Here is a 21,063-nt window from a genome sequence, read left to right on the forward strand (position 1 = left end):
CGTTGGTCTGCAAGTTTTAGTTATAACAGTCTTTGTGCTGATTTGATTTAATTTTTCAGTAAAACATTTAAAAGCTAAAAACAGCTTTTAAAGAACTAATGAAGCTCAAAAGATTCTACAATTTCATTCCTAGAGATAGTACTTTTATTGTAACACTAGTACACAATGTGCCTTATTATACTAGAGCTAATAGTATAAATTAACAGAATACTTCTCTGCTTTTTTAAACAATCACAACGATAAATTATAAATGTCTATCTGTTCTTTGTATTAATTTCCATCAGACTCCTAAATTACAATGACAACATTTTTAGACAAGTTACTTCCCCCCCCCTTAATTTCATTTTCAAAGCTGAGAGAGAAAGAAGGAAGGGAAGAAAAAGGGAAAAACAAAAGTCACTTCAAAGCTATCAGAATAAATGCATCTAGACTTTGATCTGTAACGTTCTGTTTAGAAAACTACTACCACATTGTCAGTTAAAGCTCCCAAATATGTCACTTAAATAATAATTAATGTAATAGTAATTGCCTTTTAATTATTCTGTTTTAAAATAAAAATTCTCCACATTAGTCTTTTTCCATTTTTTTGTCACTTGACAGAAGTTTAATGTAAGAAATCCCACAAATGTTTCTTTTCCTTGACTAATTAACCCCATTATTTAAAAAATGGTAAGTAGATTTAACAGTTTTTCTAAGATCTCTTGATACAGAAATATGTATGTAGAAATACAGGGATAGCCAAAAGATTTCGATATTTTGATTTTAACTCAAAGAACAGCTAATAATATCTCAACAAATGTTAAAGAGTTCTGAAAGTTAAATTGTTTCCTTTTATAGGATTTTGATGTTTTCTAAGCATTTCTCAAAGAACTATTTAAAAAGTGGTCCCCTCTGATTTCTTCCACCTATTTATCAAAACAAAACTTTTAATGTAAAACATGAAGCCTAAGCTTCATGTTTTAAGAAAGCTAAGCTAAGAAAATGTTTTATGTGCAATGAATATTAAAACTTTAAATAAAACTCATATAAAATTTTTTTTCATCCAATAGATATCATAGAATTAAAATGTCGTACAAGGAACTCATAATTAAGAAAGTAGATATTCCTGCAAGCTCATATAACTTTCTCTCTTTTTTTGGCAGCTATAATTTTCTTTGGCATTCTTTGTATATGAAATATCAAAATTTAACTGATAAGTTTATTTGTCCTGAAGAGACTTTTAAAATACTGAAAAGTTCCTCACAGATTTCCATCGTATTGTTTTCTGAAAAATAACTTTTATTTCTTTAAGTCAGATCCCTACACAGAAAACAGACTATACAGAAAATGACTAGTAAGAAATTCATAAATTATGCAAACAAAGCAAAAAGCAATAGAACTACTATAGTAGAAAGAAAAACTATACATTAGTAATACAAATACAAAACGTGACATTTTTAAAAATAGTTGGTCCCAGATGCCTGGGAGGCTCAGTCATTAAGCATTTGACTTTGGCTCAGGTCATGATCTCACAGTTCATGAGTTGGGGTGACCTCCAGCCTGCTTCGAGTAAAACATGAGCTCCGGGCAAGCCCCGTTTCTTTCTTTCTTTCTCTTTCTCTCTCTCTCTCTCTCTCTGCCCCTTGCTCACTTGTGCCTTCTCTGTCTCAAAAAAATAAATAAAAGGGGCGCCTGAATGGCTCAGCATCCAACTTCAGCTCAGGTCATGATCTTGCGGTTCATGGGTTCGAGCCCCATGTCAGGCTCTGTGCTGAGAACTCAGTCTGGAGCCTGCTTCAGATTCTGTGTCTCCCTCTCTCTCTACCCCTCCCCTACTCACACGCTGTCTCTCTCTCAAAAATAAAAACACATTACAAAATTTTTTTAAATAAATAACAAATAAAAAGAACAGTTGGTCCCTACGTTTAGAACAAAAAATTCTTACAAAAACCTCAATTCCTTTCTCCAAAAATCAGTTACTATTTTCTACATGCACATTGCTATATGCATTATTTTTTTGTTCTCCAAATCTTATAGCAACGTCCATTCTTGTAAACACCCTATCATTTTCTTAATTACAGTTTCTAAATAGTGTGCCATCATTACTGTAGATGCTGTGAGAATCATTACCAAATTTCTTGCTCTCTCTCTCCTGGTAACCAAACTGTATGGAGAAACCTCCGAACTCCCCTCTGACCTGCCACTGACTGGATCTTGCTGTTATTCTAAACCTTTAATTGACCTAATTTTATAAAAAAAAAAAAAAAAGAAATTCCATCATGGGCACTAAACAACTTGAGGGGGACGGGAGAAATGGAGCAAGTGCCACTTTTGTGAAGCTACACTGATAATTTATTATATTGGCTCTCTTTGTTTTCAGTGTATCTCATCAAAAATATAAAAGCTTCTGTATTACTATTTAAGTGTTAGAATATATATTATTTCATCATAAGTAATTATCAACAAATTAACCTTAACTCCCTTTATCTGGGTGCACTTTTGTGCTTTGTTTTTCAAAATCAAAATCTAGAAAAATTTTTTGCAAATATGAATTCTATCTTACACTTAACCTCACATTTTGCAACTGAAATAGCTTTAGGCTGGCAATATGCCAAATGTTTTAGCAGGCAATTAGCAGAAGAGAGCGCCACTTACTGGTTTTTAGTTATTATTCACAAGAATATTTAAAAAAGAAACATGATAATTTCATTCTCTGAGATTGGTAACAAACTTTAATAGACTTCACCCCATTCTAAGAACAGAAGAATACAGCAGCATCTCTACTGAAAACTCTAATAACAAATTACGTTAAAATTACCTCTTAATGCTGAAACACAACATCAGAAAACATTCATAAAAATCAAGGGAAATTCATATAAATTAACATATCCTTAATAAGTAAAAAAAAAAAAAAACAAAACCATCGAGTAAAAGTTTAACAGCTTATACTTGCTAAGATAAAATTATATTTTCTCAACCTTCTAGCTCTAAACAAATGTTTGGCTATTCATCTATTAAAAAAATTTTTTTTAATAAAAATACAACAATCTCAAATGAACTGTCCAAAAGACATGAAATAAGCTTAAAAGCTAAATTAAGCAATTTAACTTCTAAATGCAAAAACAATTAAACTAGTGTCAAGTTCAATGTTCCTTTTTTATAGGAATGACCATTACTTACTTTAAACTGTATTTTCAAGAATCAGCTACCAACTTGAAATAACTGTTTTACTTTCAAAGGCTAACATAGCATTCTAGTGGAGAACGATATCAAGCTTATTTACCTTGGTTTGGTTGCATATTCATATTTGGTCTGGGGCCATAGCTTCCTATTGGCTGCCCTTGACTCATCGTCATCTGATTCTGTACTGGCACGCTCTGTGATGATGGCACAGAATGGTTGTAACCTCCCATGGATCCGTGGCTACTTGAAGGCATGTTCATGGAACTGTTTGTCATATTGAGTTGATTGGGTCCCGGTCCCTGAATAGGCATATGGTTAGGCCCTTTGAAGAAAAGTGGTCAGAACCAAATATGAAAGTTAAAACACATGGTCTATTAAAAAGTACTTTAAAGAGCTTTTTATTTTCTTTTGCATACCATAACAATAGCAAACAATAACTTGAGTATTTAATCAACAGCAAGCAAAGTAAATGCATTACATGAATGAGAGCAAATACTGTGAGGTAGAACTTATTCCCATTTTATAGATTAAGAAACTAATGCTTTTAGAAGCCAGAAACATTCTGAAAAAGAAAAGCAATGATCAACTAGCTTTACAAGAGAGCAAACATATAAAGTGGAAGTAATTTTTTATTTTTATTTATTTATTTTTAAGTTTGAGAGAGAGCATGTGTGCATGAACGGGGTAGGGGCAGAGAGAGAGGGAACCCCAGGCAGACTCTGCCCGAAGAGCATAGAGCTCGACACAGAGCTCAATCTCATGAATCGTGAAACGATGATCTGAGCCGAAATCAAGAGTCAGACACTTAATGGACTGAACCACCCAGGTGCCTCTAAAGCTGAAGTAATGAAAAGTGTGTAGTACTAGCATATAAATGAATTAACAGGTCAATGGACCCAGAGCAGAGTCTAAAAACACACCCAAATTTCTAATTCTGTAAATGATAATAGTGGTGAAATTCAATAAATAGTGTGACAAATGAGTAGCCATCTGGAAAAAGTCCTACCACATTCCTTCCACCAAAAATAGTTCCAGATGAGTAAAATATTAAACATTAAAAAAGAAAATGAGGAAAAGAAACCATGAAAGAGAATTTTAAAAAGAACTTTTAAAAAATATTCTTGAAGTGGAACAGCCTTCTTGCATGCCAGAAAACCCAGAGCCATAAAAAACTGATAAACTAGACTAGACTACATAAAAATAAAAAATGTAAGTATGACTAAACCAGACAAAACGAAACTAAGTATTAAAAAGTAGGAAAAAATTTTTTACAAGACATATCACAGACTGAACTAATTACGTGAACATATAAAGTAAGTAAAAGACCACCAGCAGTTAAAAAAAAAAAAAAAAAAAAAAATGGCAGGGACAGGAATGATTAGTTCACACAAAAACTACCAAAGAGACATAAATATGAGAGGACTGCCTGCTTCATTTATAATAAAAAGGCCAATTAAAATTATGAGATCCTTTTTTCATTTTTCAGATTCTAAAGACCCAAAGTTTTGATCTCTGAAGAAAAGTAATTTCATACATTGTTGAGGTATATAAATATATAAATAAGTACTATTTTTATGTAGAGCAATTTGGCAATAACTACCATATTTTATTTAATTTTTTTAATGTTTATTTAGTTTTGAGAGAGACAGACAGATTGTGAGCAGAGAGAGAAGGAAACAGAATCGGAAGCAGGCTCCAGGTTCTGAGCTGTCAGCACAGAACCCGACGTGGGCTCGAACTCACAAGCCATGGGATCATGACCCGAGCCAAAGTCAGATGCTCAACCGACTGAACCACCCAGGTGCCCTGGCAATAACTACCATATTTTAAAATGCATATATCTTTCACACAGTAGTTGCAGTTCTAGGACTTTATCCTATAAATATACAGGTCTTCGTGTGCATACGTCCATGAATGCAAAACTGCATATGGATTTATTTACTTGTTTACTTACTTTTATTTTACAGGCATGTTCACATCAGCATAGTTTTTAATACCGGAAGATTAGACATGACCTGTATTTCATTATAAGGGAATAGTTCAAATAAATTAGGGGCATCCATGAAAAAGAATGAAATACAGCCACCAAAAGCATAAGGCAGCTCTTTATGTACTGAGTGGTCTCCAAAATATATTTTTATATACTTATGGTCTCTAAGATATATCTTTAAGAGGGAAAAATATTAAACATAATACTACATAATATATGCCACAACTTGTATTTTTTTTTTAAGAGTAAGACAAAAGAAAAAGGAATGTGCATATGCATATGTTTTAGATACAGAGAATTATCTCTTGAAGGATACCCAGACACCAATGACTCTCTGGAACAAAGTATCTGGAGGTAAGGGCTGTATACCGTTTGGTACCTTTTGATTTTGGTACCAGAGACATACATTATCTTATTTTTTTTCAAATCAGTTAAACATTTTTAAAAAGGAATCTGAAACTGATGTTATCTGACCAAGATCAAAGAAGATATAAGTAGCTCTATGACTTAGATTTACAAAATAACAAAAAAACAACACAAAAATAGGAAACTGAAAGACTAGATACAAATTTGTGTGCGCAAAAAAGTTGGCTAAGCTCTATTAAGCAGGTTTTAAATAAAGGAAACATAAGTAACTGGACCAATTTCTCCTACACCTAACTAGAACACTCTATAAGAGACTATTTTGAAAGCTCTACAGTGTTCTGGACAACCTATGTCATAACTAGTTGAAAAATCTCTGGTTTATAAAGAATGTAACTACTCCAGATGGCCTTATACAAAAACCCAAATGTCACGTTAACAATAATTACATTGCTGTTCAAGTGCTTCTCTGGCCTTAAGCTTGAATTTATATGGAGAAGTCAAAATTCTACTTAACAGTACGACCATAAAAAGTCACAAAACTCCTAACTCGCACTACCCTTCCAGTTCTAAAAGCAACAGGTCCTGATGAGCTAAATGTGGACTCACCAGAAGTTTCCTCTTGACTACAACATAACAAGTAGTTAGAGGTCTTTATTCCTATTCCTCCCCTCCCATGGTGTGGGTCATGGGGGCCATGGACTGTGGCAAGCCACCAAAGGAAACAGAAGACAGCCACTGAAACAGCATCACCCTTCTACACGATCAATCGCACACCCATCTTCTATAAACCGGGCTACCTGGCTTCTTTTGCTCTGTGTTCTCCTTACTTCATTTTCTACACCCACTGTCCCTGGATACCAATGCTACCAACCAACACAATCAGCTAAGACAAGACAATCCTAAAGATGCTAATTACTAATTTTACAAATGAATTGCTTCGTTATTTCATTTACTTTCATTATTGCTATCTGTATAATACTTTGTTAATGAAAATAGCCTTTGTCTTTAGAAAGTAAAAATATTCTCACATTAAATGAAGAAAACAACCCACCAAGAATTATGGGTATGGGTTGTAGCTATTGTTGCAAAAACAAAAGAGTTTAATGATACTTTTCAGATTAAAAGTTCAAATCAGCAAAAGGTAACTAATTAAGCATCCAACGGCCTGGAAGATACTCTAAATGGCTCCAAACTTAGAACGGAAAAATAGTAAAAGGAATAACTCATTATCTAAAACATCTGAAATTATTTTTCCTTTAAATTTGCTTTAATATCAATTTCCATATTTATATTATGCCATAAACATATATATTTGTAAAAATTTATACTCAGCTTCAATAGTATCAATGTGGAAATACTAAATATATTACATTAGCACTTTACAGATTGTTTTCTTTCTTTTCCTCATGTGTTTTTTCCAGCAATACTGTTTCTGAGACCAGTAAGTTTTTAAGTAAATACAAAACCCAAGGAAATGTTATAATACCTTTATAATCTATAAAGAGATTTTAATTCTTAAGTCATGGCGCAATGCCTTTTTTTTCCAAAAAGCTTCTAAAGCCAGCTGTATTGCATAGTTTCAGACAGACTAAATTTAGCCAGTTCTGTTCATCAGAGGAATGCTGTGTGTCAGCTACATCAAAGCCCAAGGGCAGCCTGATAAACACTGAATACAGGTCACGTAGCTCTGTAGCTAACAAACTCTAAGAGAGCTTGTACTCGGGGGCATTCAAAGCAGTTTTGTCATCAACAATCTAGTATCCCTTGAGCCCCCATGTCGTTTCAGTTGCTAAGCAACTCTGGTGTTAATGTCTTAGAGGAGAAAAACTTACCAGGCATCTGGCCGTTCATCTGGTTCTGCATGTGTGGTGCAGGAGGACCCCCACCTACCATTCCATCTGAAGGCATGTTGTGAGAGCGTGGAGGTGGGGGAGGGCCGCTCTGATTCATCCCTCCAGGACCCATAGGCATATTCTGTGTGGGTGGCTGAAAGAAGACAGTTTAGTAAAACAAGAGAAACAGTTAGACTAATATATTAAAGATGCATGTAACAGTTGCCTGTACTATTAAACTAAATAGGAACAAAAACACAAATACATTTCAACTTATTCTAATGCATTTTAATAACAAATTATTTACATCAAATTTAATATGACCCCCAAACTTAACAAGATCATTAGTGTGAAGATACCTTCTGACCACCTCAGACCAAAAGAACACCACAATTAAAGTATATTTTACTTTATAAAATCTCAATAGTGAAAATAAATTTTTTAAATATTATTCTATACCAAAATTCACATTTGTTTATATACAAGGATTTTAATGTGTTCACTGTTGTTACTTAAATTATGTTTTAAAAATTAAGTTTCCTTTCATTATTAATATATTTAGACATATTTACTATTAATGATGGATTTTACCTGAAAAGTCACTGTAACAAAAATTTATAAAAGGACAGGAAGCCCCTAAATATGATATACTTTGTACTGTTCGAGGGGGAAATAAATTTTGGCAAGGGAATGTTTTAAACTACGAAGACTCAGTTCAGTCCAACATTTTTGTGCCGACGACTCCTATAGATCGGAAACATTACTGATGGCCTCCAAGGGTACAGAGACAGCTGCCTCAAAAGGATGCCTTTGGCAAATTTCCTAATGAAAGTGTGAAGAAAATCACTGACTAACCTTGAGAGTTCACAAAAGGGCGAAAGGAAAAACACAGATACAAGGTGGTCTGCAACACCTGGTTCCCTTCTTGGGGATATTTTGGTGAAGAAAGCAAATGGTTAGTTTCTTTCCAAATCCCCATTTTTAAGCCTACAGGAGGAGAAGGAGCTATTATTTACAGATCTATTTCTGCCTTCTTTCTCTACCTCTCTATGTTCTAAAAACATAATGTTGGCTCCCATACTTCAGTCATTCTCTTCCTCCCACATTTTTTTAAGTTTATTTATTTAATTTGATAAAGAGTGCAAGTGGGGAGGGGCAGAGAGAGGGAGACAGAGAATCCCAAGCAGGCTCTGAGCGCTGCTAGCACAGAGCCCAACACAGGGCTCAATCCCACAAACCGTGAGATCATGACCTGAACCAAAACCAAAAGTTGGACACTCAACAACTAAGCCACTCGGGTGTCCTTCTCCCACATTTTTACATGGCTACTTAGTTACTGTTTCTGTACCATCTCGATTTTGTGAACACAATCCTCTCTGATACCCTTAACCGATAAAACACTGTCTTGTAGTCATCACACGTAAATACTCAAATCGCCAACCATTTAACATCACCAACATTTACACAAATAACCAAGTACAACTCTAATAGCACCCATTTAAAATTCACAGTCTTGGAGTGCCTGGATGGCTCAGTCAGTTGAGCATCCAACTCTTAATTTCAGCTCAGGTCATGATCCTAGGGCTGTGGGATCGGGCCCAGGAGGGGGCCCCACATCAGGCTTTGTACTGAGCATGGAGCTTATGTAAGATTCTCTCTTTCCCTCTGCCCCTCTCTCCCACTCATGCTCTCTTTCTAAAATAAATAAAATTCAAAAACAAATTTAAAAACAAATAAGTAAATAAATAGAATTCAGAGTCTTAGTTCCTTTACTACTAAATCTAGAAAATAACTGCTCTTTATTAAATATTTTTTCTTCAATTCTCATTTTAAATTCTTTATCCACTTCAGATTCTTTAAACACTTAATAACTTCATTCAGAATTTTAAAAAATTGCCAAACATCAACTCAGTGTCACATATCTTACTTTGAAATGATCCTTTACTATCCTTCAAATATGGCTGACTGTGACCTTCTTCTCATTTGAAAATAAAAATCCCGCCTTCTATATTCTTGTCCAAATTCTCTGCTGAAAATGTATGTTCTCACTCTCAATAGGTAAGAGCTTTCTCATTTTCTTGCGACGCACTTAATGAAACATCAGTATTCACGGCTCCCATCATAACAGAGTAGCTTCTATCAAACTAACCCATTTGCCAATAAAAGTTATAAAATCTACACAAATGTAAAAATTGTTTGAAGGCACTGAAGAGCAATCTACACAGAGAGAAACAGGAGGGGCTACAACTCTTGAAAGAAGGGAAGCACAGAAGATCAGCTCCTCCAAACACCTTGGCTTTTTCCCTAACTTTGCTGTGTAACAAGAAAACAGAGCCCGAGCAGAGGCGGCAGCCCTACTGGACTGAGAAGGAGGAGGAATTCTGGACTATCAGAAAGCTAGAACCTGAAGAACAAAATCCCAGAGTGGAAGAACCACAAACAGGATGAAAATTCACAAAAACTAGCATAGAACAGCAGTTAAGAGGCTAACGAGCTGAGCAGAAATTTCAGCTTCTGCCCAGGGCTAGGGAAACAAAAGACTGGCAGTAGTCCCTACCAAGTCAGAAAGGCCTTTGTAAATAACGCAAGCTCTCTGTTGAGACTTCAAAAAAGGCTCTTCTTAGATTAAGGTCAAAACATCAGCCCTAACAACTCTTATAGACAACGCTCAGTACTCAAGGTACTCTAAGTACTTCACCTTCCAAAGGAAGACTTAACTCTCTTTGGAATTAGATAACACCAAGTAGAGCTCCACAACTGTTCATTCATTAAGTCTGGCATTCAATGAAAAGTTACAAAGCATTCCAAAAACAAGAATAAACGGACAATACTCATTAGGATGGCTATAATTTTTTTTTAAAACCACAGAAAGTAACAAGGGTTGGCAAGAATGTGGAAAAAATGAAACTCATACATGCTGGCAGGATTGTAAGGGGTGCAGCCACTATGGAAAACAATTTGGCAATTCCTCAAAAAGTTAAACAGAGAGTTACCATATGACACAGCAACCCCACTTCTGGTATAGACCCAAGAGAACTGACGACACACAGTCACACAAAACTTGCACGCAAATGTCATGGTAGCATTATTCATAATAGCCAAACAAACGAAAAAAACCAAAAAACTCAGAAACAACTCAAATGTCTATTAAATGATAAACAAAAACATTCATACAATGGAATACTATTCAGCCACAAATGAAATGAAGTATCAATACTTCAACATACTTCAACATACAACATAGATGAATCTTGAAAACATTATGCTAAGTGAAAGAAGTCAGACTCAAAAGGCCACACATCTGTATAATTCCATTTATATGAAATATCCAAAATAGGTAAATCCAGAGAGAAAGAATGTAGACTAATTAGATGTTACCAGGGAATGGACAGAGGGAAAACTAGGATTGAATGCCCACATTTATGAGGTTTCTTTTTGAGTTGATGAAAATGTTTTGGAATTAGACAGTGGTGATGGTCGGATAGCACTATGAATATACTAAAAACCAATGAATTGTATTCTTCAAAAAGTTAAAATGGTGAATTTCATGTTATGTGAATTTTATCTCAAATTTTTGTAAAAAAAAAAAAAAAGAATAGATGAACAACTAAAAGAAATAACAGAACACAGAAAAAGACACCCAGGTCATTCATATTTTGGAGTTATCTGAGAGACCTTAAAATAACCGACTGATATGCTCAGTGGTTAAAAAAGAAAAAGGATAGACGGAGAATTTCAGCAAAGTACTAGAATTCTTAGAAAAGTCAAATGGAAATTCCGAACTGGAATATACAATCAATGAAATTAAGAACTCACTAGTTTAGAAACAGCAAAATAGAAGATTGGTAAACTGAAAGAAATGTATAAAAAAGATGACACACCAAGAAACATAAAGGCACGAACATTAAAAAAATAAAAGCATAAAGACATGTACAACATGCTACAATGGTTTAACACACATCTAACTGGAGTTAGAAAAGCAGAGTAAATGAATCTTAGGCAATATTTGAAAAATACCAGTCAAAAATTTTCCAAAGCTAACACAAGTCTCTAAGCAGACATGCGAAGTTCTATAAACCTCACCAGAATATGAAGAAAATGATATCCGAGTCAAAGTCTTAAAAACCAAAGTCAGAGAAAATCTTAAAAGTAGTCAGAAAAAATAAGACACATTATCTTCAGGAGAAGGACAAGACTAACGACATTTTTTTTTATCAGAAATAAATGAAATAGAAGACAATAAAATGACATCTTTAAAATGTTAAGACAAAACAAGAAAATAAAATAAACCAACCAATCTGGAGTTCTATAAGAGAAAATATCTTCTGACATGAAGATGCATTAGTAAGAGCTTCAAATAAACAAAAGCTGAGCGAACTTGTTACAGATGAAGGGAATTCATCAAGCTAAAGAAAAATAACCCCAGATGGCAGCACAGAAGTAGAGGACTTAATACAGAGAAATGGAAAGGTAAGTGTTTAGACAAATACAAATTAACATTGATATTTAGAATAATTGTAACAAAGGCTTATATGGTTTAAACAGACATAAAAGTATAAAATATATGACAGAACTAACACAAAAGACAAAGACAAAAAGGAATAAGTTAAGTACACTGTTCTAAGTCTCTTGCATTTTTCAGCAAGTGCTAAAAGTACAAATTTAGACTGGAATCTTTATAAATCCAAAATGTACACTGTAATCTCATATGCAACTACTTAAAAATGCATACACATATAAAAATGTACAGCTAAAAAACTAGTAGAGAGGAAAAAATAATGCTTGATTAGTTCAAAGAAAGGCAAGGAAGAGACCAATAGAAAACTAATACCAGGCTGATATTCTCAAATCCTATTATATCATGTTCTGCATTAAATGTATCTGGACCCAACATTTCACTTAGATAACAAATATTATCAGATTGGATTTTTAAAACACCCAACTATATTCTGTTTACAAAAGATCCACTTTAAGGACATACACATGTTAAAAGAAAAAGATACTATGCAAACACTAATAAAAGTAGGTGATATCATTATATTTATATCAGACAGTTGACTTAAATCAAAAAACACTACTCAAAATACTAGAGGAATACTTCATTATGATAAAAGGATCAGTTCAACAGGAATATGTAACAATCATAAATTTCTATACATCCTGTAACACCGCTTCAAAGTCTATAAAGCAAAAGTTAACAGAACCAAAAGGAAAAACAGAATAACACACTTCTACTAGTAATTGGTAGAATAATGAGACCAAAACAAAAATGAAAAACCCTAAGAATATAAAAGATGTGAAATCACGGCTTTTAACTCAATTAGTATATGTAAAATACTATACACAGCACCTGCATAATATACATTCTTCCCAAGTACTCATGACATAGACCAAACTAGACCATATAAAGGGCCATAGAGCAAGTCAACAAATAGCAAAAGATTGAAATAATATAGAGTATGTTTTCTGAGCACAGTGGAATTGAACTAGAAATCAATAACAGAAAGCTAATAACCTATTACTCAATGAAGAAATCACAAAAAAAATTTTAAAATACTTTTAACTGAAAGATAATGAAAATGCAACATCAAAATCTGTGAGATGCAGTTAAAGCTATGCTAAAAAGACAATTTGTAGCTTTAAAATGCATATTTATAATGCATGTTTAAGAAAAGTAAAAAAAATAATGATAAAAGCTTCCACTTCAAGCAGCTAGGAAAAGACAGCATATCAAATCCAAAGTAGTACAATGAAGGAAGTAACATAGATGGATACAAAACTACAAATCATATGAATTCTTCCAGAGAACACAAAAAGGAGAACAATTCCCAATTCTTTTATGAGGTCACCAAACCTATGATATCAAAACCTAACAGGGACATTACTAGAAAGACATCTACAAGCCAAACTTTCTCATGAACAAAAATCCTAACAAAATTTTAGCATACCATGAAACTCAGACTGTATTAAAAAGATGATGCATTATATAAACAATGGACTTGGTTATATAAGAATGCAAGCTGATTTAACTTCTGGAAATTAATCCTTGTAACTCACAAAATTACCAAAATAACATCCATATAATTATCTCAATATATAAAGGAATATTATTTGATAAAATTCAATACCTACTCATAATACAAACTTTTAAAAATTAAGACTAGAGGAGCATTCCTAATCCAATAAATCTAATTTACAAAAATTTATTATCTTACTGATGAAATATTGGAGTCTTTGAATTCAGGAATAAGAGTATCCATTAACACCATATCTATTCAACATAATAAATAAACCCATAAACAAATCAATAGCATTAAGAATAAAGTTAAAAAGTAAAAAAAAATTGGAAAAGACACATAATTGTCACTATTCACATTTGACATGATTGAGTGCACAGAAAGCCAAGAGAATCTGTAACAAATTATTAGAATAATTGTACACAAGATCAATATATAAAAATCAACTGTATTTTCTATATATTTCCAACAAACTAGAAAATGAACTTTTAATAATAACAGCATACATAATAGCATTGAAAAATTCAATAACTAGGAATGAATCTAGAAAGATGTGCAATAGCTCTACAATACAACACTGCTGAAAGAAATTAAACGCTTACTAAATGGAGGGATATACCATTTTTATTGACTAGAAGGCTCAATATAGTGAAGATACCAGTTTCCCCAGTGCTGACCTAGAAATTCCATGCAATCTCAATCACAATCCCAGGAGGCTTTTTGAAGAAAACTCACAAGCTTATTCTAGAATTTATATGGAAATGCACAGAAATTAGAATAGCCAGGATACTCTTGAAAAAGACCACCACAAACTGCTATACTAATTTGAGATATGTTGTTAGTATAAGGATAAATAAATACACCAACAGTAGTGAGAAATAGATCCACACATACAGTTACCTTACTTATAACAAAACAACTTATATTCAATGGGTAAAAAATGATATTTTCAATCAATGGTACTGTATCAGTTGAATATTATATGAACAAAAATGAACCTTGACTCGTAGACTCAGATCATACACAAATTTAATTTGCAATGGATCATGGATTAAGAAAAAAACGTTTAGAAGAAAACAGAAGCATATCTTCATGACCTTGATACAACAAACTATTTCTCAAGATACAGAAAGAAAACAAAGATCGATAAATTGGATTTCATTTCAGTTAGAAACCCTGTTCATATAAACACACCATAAAGAGAATAAAAAGACAATTTTCAAAATGAGAGAAGACAGCAAAGTGAAGAAAACAATTAACAGAATTTAGAAAAAAGGCAACCTATGGAATGAAAAGACATTTGCAAATAACATATCCGATAAAGGTTTAGTATCTAAAATACATAAACAACTTACAAACCTCAACACCCAAAAAGCAAATAATCCAATTAAAAAATGAGTAGAAGACATGAACAGACATTTCTCCAAACAAGATACACAGATGGCCAACACACATGAAAAGATGCTCAACATCACTCATCATGAGGAAAATACAAATCAAAACTACAATGCAGTACCACCTCACACCTGTCAGAATGGCTAAAATCAACAACAATGAGGTGTTGCCAAGGATGTGGAGGAAAATGAACCCTCCTGCACTGTTGGTGGGAATGCAAACTGGTGCAGCCACTTTGGAAAACAATATGGAGGTTGCTCAAAAGGTTAAAAATAGAACTACCCTAGATCTAGCAATACTACTGGGTATTTACCCTAAGAATACAAAAACAAACAGAAACCCATGGGGAGGGGAAGGAAAAAAAAAAAAAAAAAAAAAAAGAGGTTAGAGTGGGAGAGAGCCAAAGCTTAAGAGACTCTTAAAAACTGAGAACAAACTGATGGTTGATGGGGGGTGGGAGGGAGGTGAGGGTAGGTGATGGGTATTGAAGAGGGCATCTTTTGGGATTAGCACTGGGTGTTGTATGGAAACCAATTTGACAATAAATTTCACATATTAAAAAAAACAAAAACACGAATTCAAAGGGATACATGCACCCTGATGTTTACAGCAGCATTATTTACCATAGCCAAGATACAGAAGCAGCACAAGTGTCCATCAACTGATGCATGGATAAAGAAGATGCATGGATAAAGAAGATACATATAATGAAATATTATTCAGCCGTTAAAAAAAAAAAATGAAATCTTGCCAGCTGCAAAGACATAGGTAGAGCTGGAGAGCATAATGGTAATCAAGATAAGTCAGTCAGATAAAGACAAATACCATATGATTTCACTCATATGTGGAATTTAAGAAACAAAAACAAATGAGCACAGGGCGAAAAAGAAAACAAACCAAGAAACAGACTCTTAACTACAGAGAAGTGATGGTTACCAGAGAGAGGTGAGTGAGAGGATGGGTTAAATAGGTGATGAGGATTAAGGACTGCACTCGTAGTGAGCACCGGGTGTTGTATGGAATCATGGAATCACTGTATTGTATACCTGAAACTACTATTACACTGTATGTTAACTAACTGGAATTAAAAACTTAAGAGGCAGCTGGGTGGCTCAGTTGGTTAAGCATCTGACTGCAGCTCAGGTCATGATTTCACGGCCCATGGGTTCAAGCCCTGCATCGGGCTCTGTGCTGACAGCTCAGAGCCTGGAGCCTGCTTCAGATTCCGTGTCTCCCTCTCTCTCTGCCCCTCCCCCACTCATGCTCTGTCTCTCTGTGTCTCTCGAAAATGAATAATGTTAAAAATTTTTAAATAAAAGTAAAAATAAAATAAAAACTTTAAAAAAGGGAAAAAATATTACATAGCCAACAGAAGATTTATATCCAGAACATATAAAGAACTCCTATAAATCAATAATAATAATAAAAAAAGTCAACCCAATAAAAAATGGACAGAAAGGGGCATCAGGAAACTTTTTTGGGATGACAACACTGTTCTACATATTAAAAAAAAATTTTTTTTGTTAATGTTTATTTATTTTTGAGAGAGAGAGAGAGAGAAACAGAATGTGAGCAGGGGAGGGGCAGAGAGAGAGGGAGACACAGAATCGGAAGCAGGCTCCAGGCTCTGAGCTGTCAGCACAGAATCCGATGTAGGGCTCAAACTCATGAGCCATGAGATCATGACCTGAGCTGAAGCTGGACGCTTAACCGACTGAGCCACCCACATGCCCCAATATATCTTTAAAAAAAAAAAGCCCTTTTTTTTTTTTTAACGTTTTATTTATTTTTGAGACAGAGAGAGACAGAGCATGAACAGGGGAGGAGCAGAGAGAGAGGGAGACACAGAATCTGAAACAGGCTCCAGGCTCTGAGCTGTCAGCACAGAGCCTGACACGGGGCTCGAACTCACGGACCGCAAGATCGTGACCTGAGCCGAAGTCGGCCACTTAACCGACTGAGCCACCCAGGCGCCCCCCAAAAAAGCCTTTTTATTTATTTTGAGAGAGAAAGGGATCACAAGTGGGAGCGGGGCAGAGAGAGAGAGAGAGAGAGAGAGAGAGAGAGAGAGAGAGAATCCCAAGCAGGTTCTGCACTGTCAGTGTAGAGCCCGATGTAGGGCTCTAACTCATGAACCACAAGATCATGACCTGAGCCAAAGTTTGACGCTTAACCAACTGAGCCACCCAGACACACCTGTTCTATATCTTGACTGTAGTGATAATTACACAGATTTGTAAAAATTCATCTATGTATACAATTAAAATGAGTCAATCTTATTTTATGTGAATTACACCTCAAATGTCACTTTTTCAAGAAAGCCTTCTCTGACCATGAGAATAGTCAGGCTTCATTATCTGCTCCCATAGTCCTAGGTGCCCTTCCTTCATAGCATTCACTACAACTGTCATTTAATATGTTTGTGGGGGCACCTGTATTGTCTCAGTCGGTTAAGCGTCTGACTTTGGCTCAGGTCATGATCACAGTTAGTGAGTTTGAGCCCTGCATCTGGCTCTCTGCTGTCAGCGCTGAACCTGATTCAGATCCTCTGTCTCTCACTCTCTCTGCCCTTTCCCTGCTTGCACTCTCTTTCAAAAAATAAATAAAAACTTACAAAATAAATTAAAAAAATAAAATGTCTGTGCAATTACTTAACGTCTGATTATTGCATCATATGTTAAGTTCTGTAGGGACTGGGTCCATGATTATACTTGTGTATCACTGTAGCCCCCAATCATCTAGTATCAAACAAAGGTACTCAAGAATATTTACTAAATGAAAAAGTTACTTTGAAATACGAGCAGCATTTCAAATTCGATTAGGGACCAATATTTTTGTGGTAACTTTCATAATGATTTTTATTGTCAACACTGCTTAATTCTCTACATTCCTCATCTCCATTTGGAAGCCTATCAGATATTTCAAACCTGAAATCTACAACACCGAATCCCTGGTATCTCCACTACAACCGCTCACCCAAATCCCTTTACCCAGGAGTCTCAGTTGATTGCAATTCCCTCATTCCAGTTGCTCTGCTGAAAACCAAGGAGTCATCCCTTAGACCTCTCTTATTCTCATCCTCTGCCCCCCACATTCGATTTTTAGATATCCTTTAGACTCTACCTCTAAAATACACCTACAATTTTACCATTTCTACCACCTCCGCCTCTGTTACCACCCTGGTACAAGCCACCATCACAACTCTCATGTTGATTACTGCAACAGCCTCCTAACTGGATGCCATGTTTTGATCCATGCTCCTCTATCATAAATTTTCCACACAGGAAACAGAATGAACTTATTAAAACATGGCTGTTCACTCTTCTGCTCAAAATCCTCTAAGAGCTTCCAATTTCAAGGAAAAAAACTAAAGTCCTTACAACAGTTTACAAGATAGGATTTGTCCATACAACTTCCTCACCTTTTCCTGTCCTAGCCATAAGCTTCATGTTGTTCCTTCAACAAGCCAGGCCGAGTTTCACTTCAGGACCTTTCCACTGTTTGTTTTCCTGCCTAAAACATTCTTTGTCAAATCTTTGCTCAAATGTCACTTTCTCAATGAGGTCCTCCTGACCACTCTGCCTCATACTGCAAATTCCATCCTCCACCTCCAGCATTCCTAACGCATCTCTCCCTGCCCTGTGTTTTCCTTTTCCATAGTTCTTATTATCTTCTAATAAGCTATATGATTTAATCATTTATTATGCCTGCCTTGCTTGCTAGAATGTAAAACTCAAGAAAATGGGAGTATTTGTCTATTTTGTTAACTGATGTTTCAAAAAATACCTAACTATTGCTTGACACATAGTAGCCACTTAATATCTAGTAAATAAATGAACTCTCAAACTTAAATTATTTATTATAAAATTAAAAACAATTCTGACTATAAATTGTGTTCTATGTTTCTTTAAAATATAAACATATCACTGTAAAATATAATTTTTAGTTTAATAATCCTTCATCTGTGTAACTATCATTTGTATAACTGTCATTAGTATGGTTCCCCACAAGGAGGCAGTAAAATGACACACAGGAATAGGAGATCTAAAAATAATTATTAAGCAAAACAGGAAACATATGTATAAAATACTGCCAAAAGCTGATTGATGACCAATACATATACAAATGAAAGAGTTGGACTGGTCAACCAAGAATGGATCCAAAACCCTCATCAGTATTATATTTGCCTCACTTCCTAGTCCTATGTAAGTCTCACCAAAAATGAGCTCTAAACATAACTGAAACAGTTCACAAAGATCTCCCTGATTCCTCATTCATTCCCATAAGAAATGTCAGCATGCCATCATGGATAGCCTTGAACTGATGCAGGCTTTTAAACTTATTAAATGATTTCCTCAATTTAATAATCTTATCATGTTGTCATGTTATCTTGTCCTTCAAGCAAGAGAGCTAATACAGAATTTAGACCCACTATAAAATCTGACCAGTTGAACTTTCATAACTAATAATGTCTTCCACTGATTTTCATAGCATGATGATTCTCCAAACTTCCTAAGGAGTTAAACCCCAGAATGACTCACTCACTAACAATATACTCCCCAGTTAGTAACAGGGTCCCCAGAAATTCAACCTTTATTTTATGAAACAGCAAACACCTCCACCATAACAAATAGAACATTAGACTATCTCCACTATGAAAAACTAAGCCCATCTAACCTTAATGAGGTTAATTACTAAACAGTCCAGAATCTTAGAGAGTAATTTCCTTCTTCCCAGACCAGAATTCTCTACAATATACTTCAAAAAACAACTAATCCACTCCCAAAACATGGAAGGATAGGACTCTAAGCCTTTCCTAAGGTTGTAATAATACCATCCGTTAAGAAACAAGAGTGTATGTATTTGTTTAATCTTGAATTTATTATTTTTACATTTATACCAATCTGGATAAATTACAAAACTAATGTGTAATCACTAAGAAACCATGCAAATAAGAAACATTGCTAAAAATTGATATGCATACTTCCAGAAACTTATTAAAAATTCATATATATGTATTTTCAGTTTTTACAAGTAGAATTACACTATTCTCTGATTTCTTTCATTCTTCTTTAGGAATTATTCTTGATCAACATACAATTCAATCTCCGTCAAGAGGGACGAATTCTGGCACAAAAACAGACACATAGACCAATGGAATAGAATAGAAACCCCAGAACTAGACCCACAAACGTATGGCCAACTCATCTTTGACAAAGCAGGAAAGAACATCCAATGGAAAAAAGACAGTCTCTTTAACAAATGGTGCTGGGAGAACTGGACAGCAACATGCAGAAGGTTGAAAGTAGACCACTTTCTCACACCATTCACAAAAATAAACTCAAAATGGATAAAGGACCTGAATGTGAGACAGGAAACCATCAAAACCCTAGAGGAGAAAGCAGGAAAAGACCTCTCTGACCTCAGCCGTAGCAATCTCTTACTCAACACATCCCCAAAGGCAAGGGAATTAAAAGCAAAAGTGAATTACTGGGACCTTATGAAGATAAAAAACTTCTGCACAGCAAAGGAAACAACCAACAAAACTAAAAGGCAACCAACGGAATGGGAAAAGATATTTGCAAATGACATATCGGACAAAGGGCTAGTATCCAAAATCTATAAAGAGCTCACCAAACTCCACACTCGAAAAACAAATAACCCAGTGAAGAAATGGGCAGAAAACATGAATAGACACTTCTCTAAAGAAGACATCCGGATGGCCAACAGACACATGAAAAGATGTTCAACGTCGCTCCTTATCGGGGAAATACAAATCAAAACCACACTCAGATATCACCTCACGCCAGTCAGACTGGCCAAAATGAACAAATCAGGAGACTACAGATGCTGGAGAGGATGTGGAGAAACGGGAACCCTCTTGCACTGTTGGTGGGAATGCAAATTGGTGCAGCCACTCTGGAAAACAGTGTGGAGGTTCCTCAGAAAATTAAAAATAGACCTACTCTATGACCCAGCAATAGCACTGGTAGGAATTTACCCAAGGGATACAGGAGTACTGATGCATAGGGGCACTTGTACCCCAATGTTTATAGCAGCACTCTCAACAATAGCCAAATTATGGAAAGAGCCTGAATGTCCATCAACTGATGAATGGATAAAGAAATTGTGGTTTATATACACAATGGAATACTACGTGGCAATGAGAAAGAATGAAATATGGCCTTTTGTAGCAACGTGGATGGAACTGGAGAGTGTTATGCTAAGTGAAATAAGCCATACAGAGAAAGACAGATACCATATGGTTTCACTCTTATGTGGATCCTGAGAAACTTAACAG

The 21,063-nt window shown here is 34.9% G+C and overlaps 1 protein-coding gene across 7 annotated transcripts in view; it reads right to left on the minus strand.

The window, feature by feature from the left end:
• SS18 (SS18 subunit of BAF chromatin remodeling complex) overlaps positions 1–21,063 on the minus strand; it is an 89,082-nt gene that overhangs the window by 40,297 nt on the left and 27,722 nt on the right. For all 7 annotated transcript variants that reach the window (XM_042909488.1, XM_042909487.1, XM_042909482.1 and 4 more), the window contains 2 exons: positions 7,351–7,504; positions 3,263–3,484 (listed from right to left, as the gene is read on the minus strand). In XM_042909488.1, coding sequence (XP_042765422.1) covers positions 3,263–3,484; positions 7,351–7,504 — 376 coding nt within the window. The remainder of the gene's footprint in view (positions 1–3,262; positions 3,485–7,350; positions 7,505–21,063) is intronic.

Source organism: Panthera leo, chromosome D3 (assembly GCF_018350215.1).
Source record: "Panthera leo isolate Ple1 chromosome D3, P.leo_Ple1_pat1.1, whole genome shotgun sequence".
Taxonomy (NCBI): Eukaryota; Metazoa; Chordata; class Mammalia; order Carnivora; family Felidae; genus Panthera; species Panthera leo.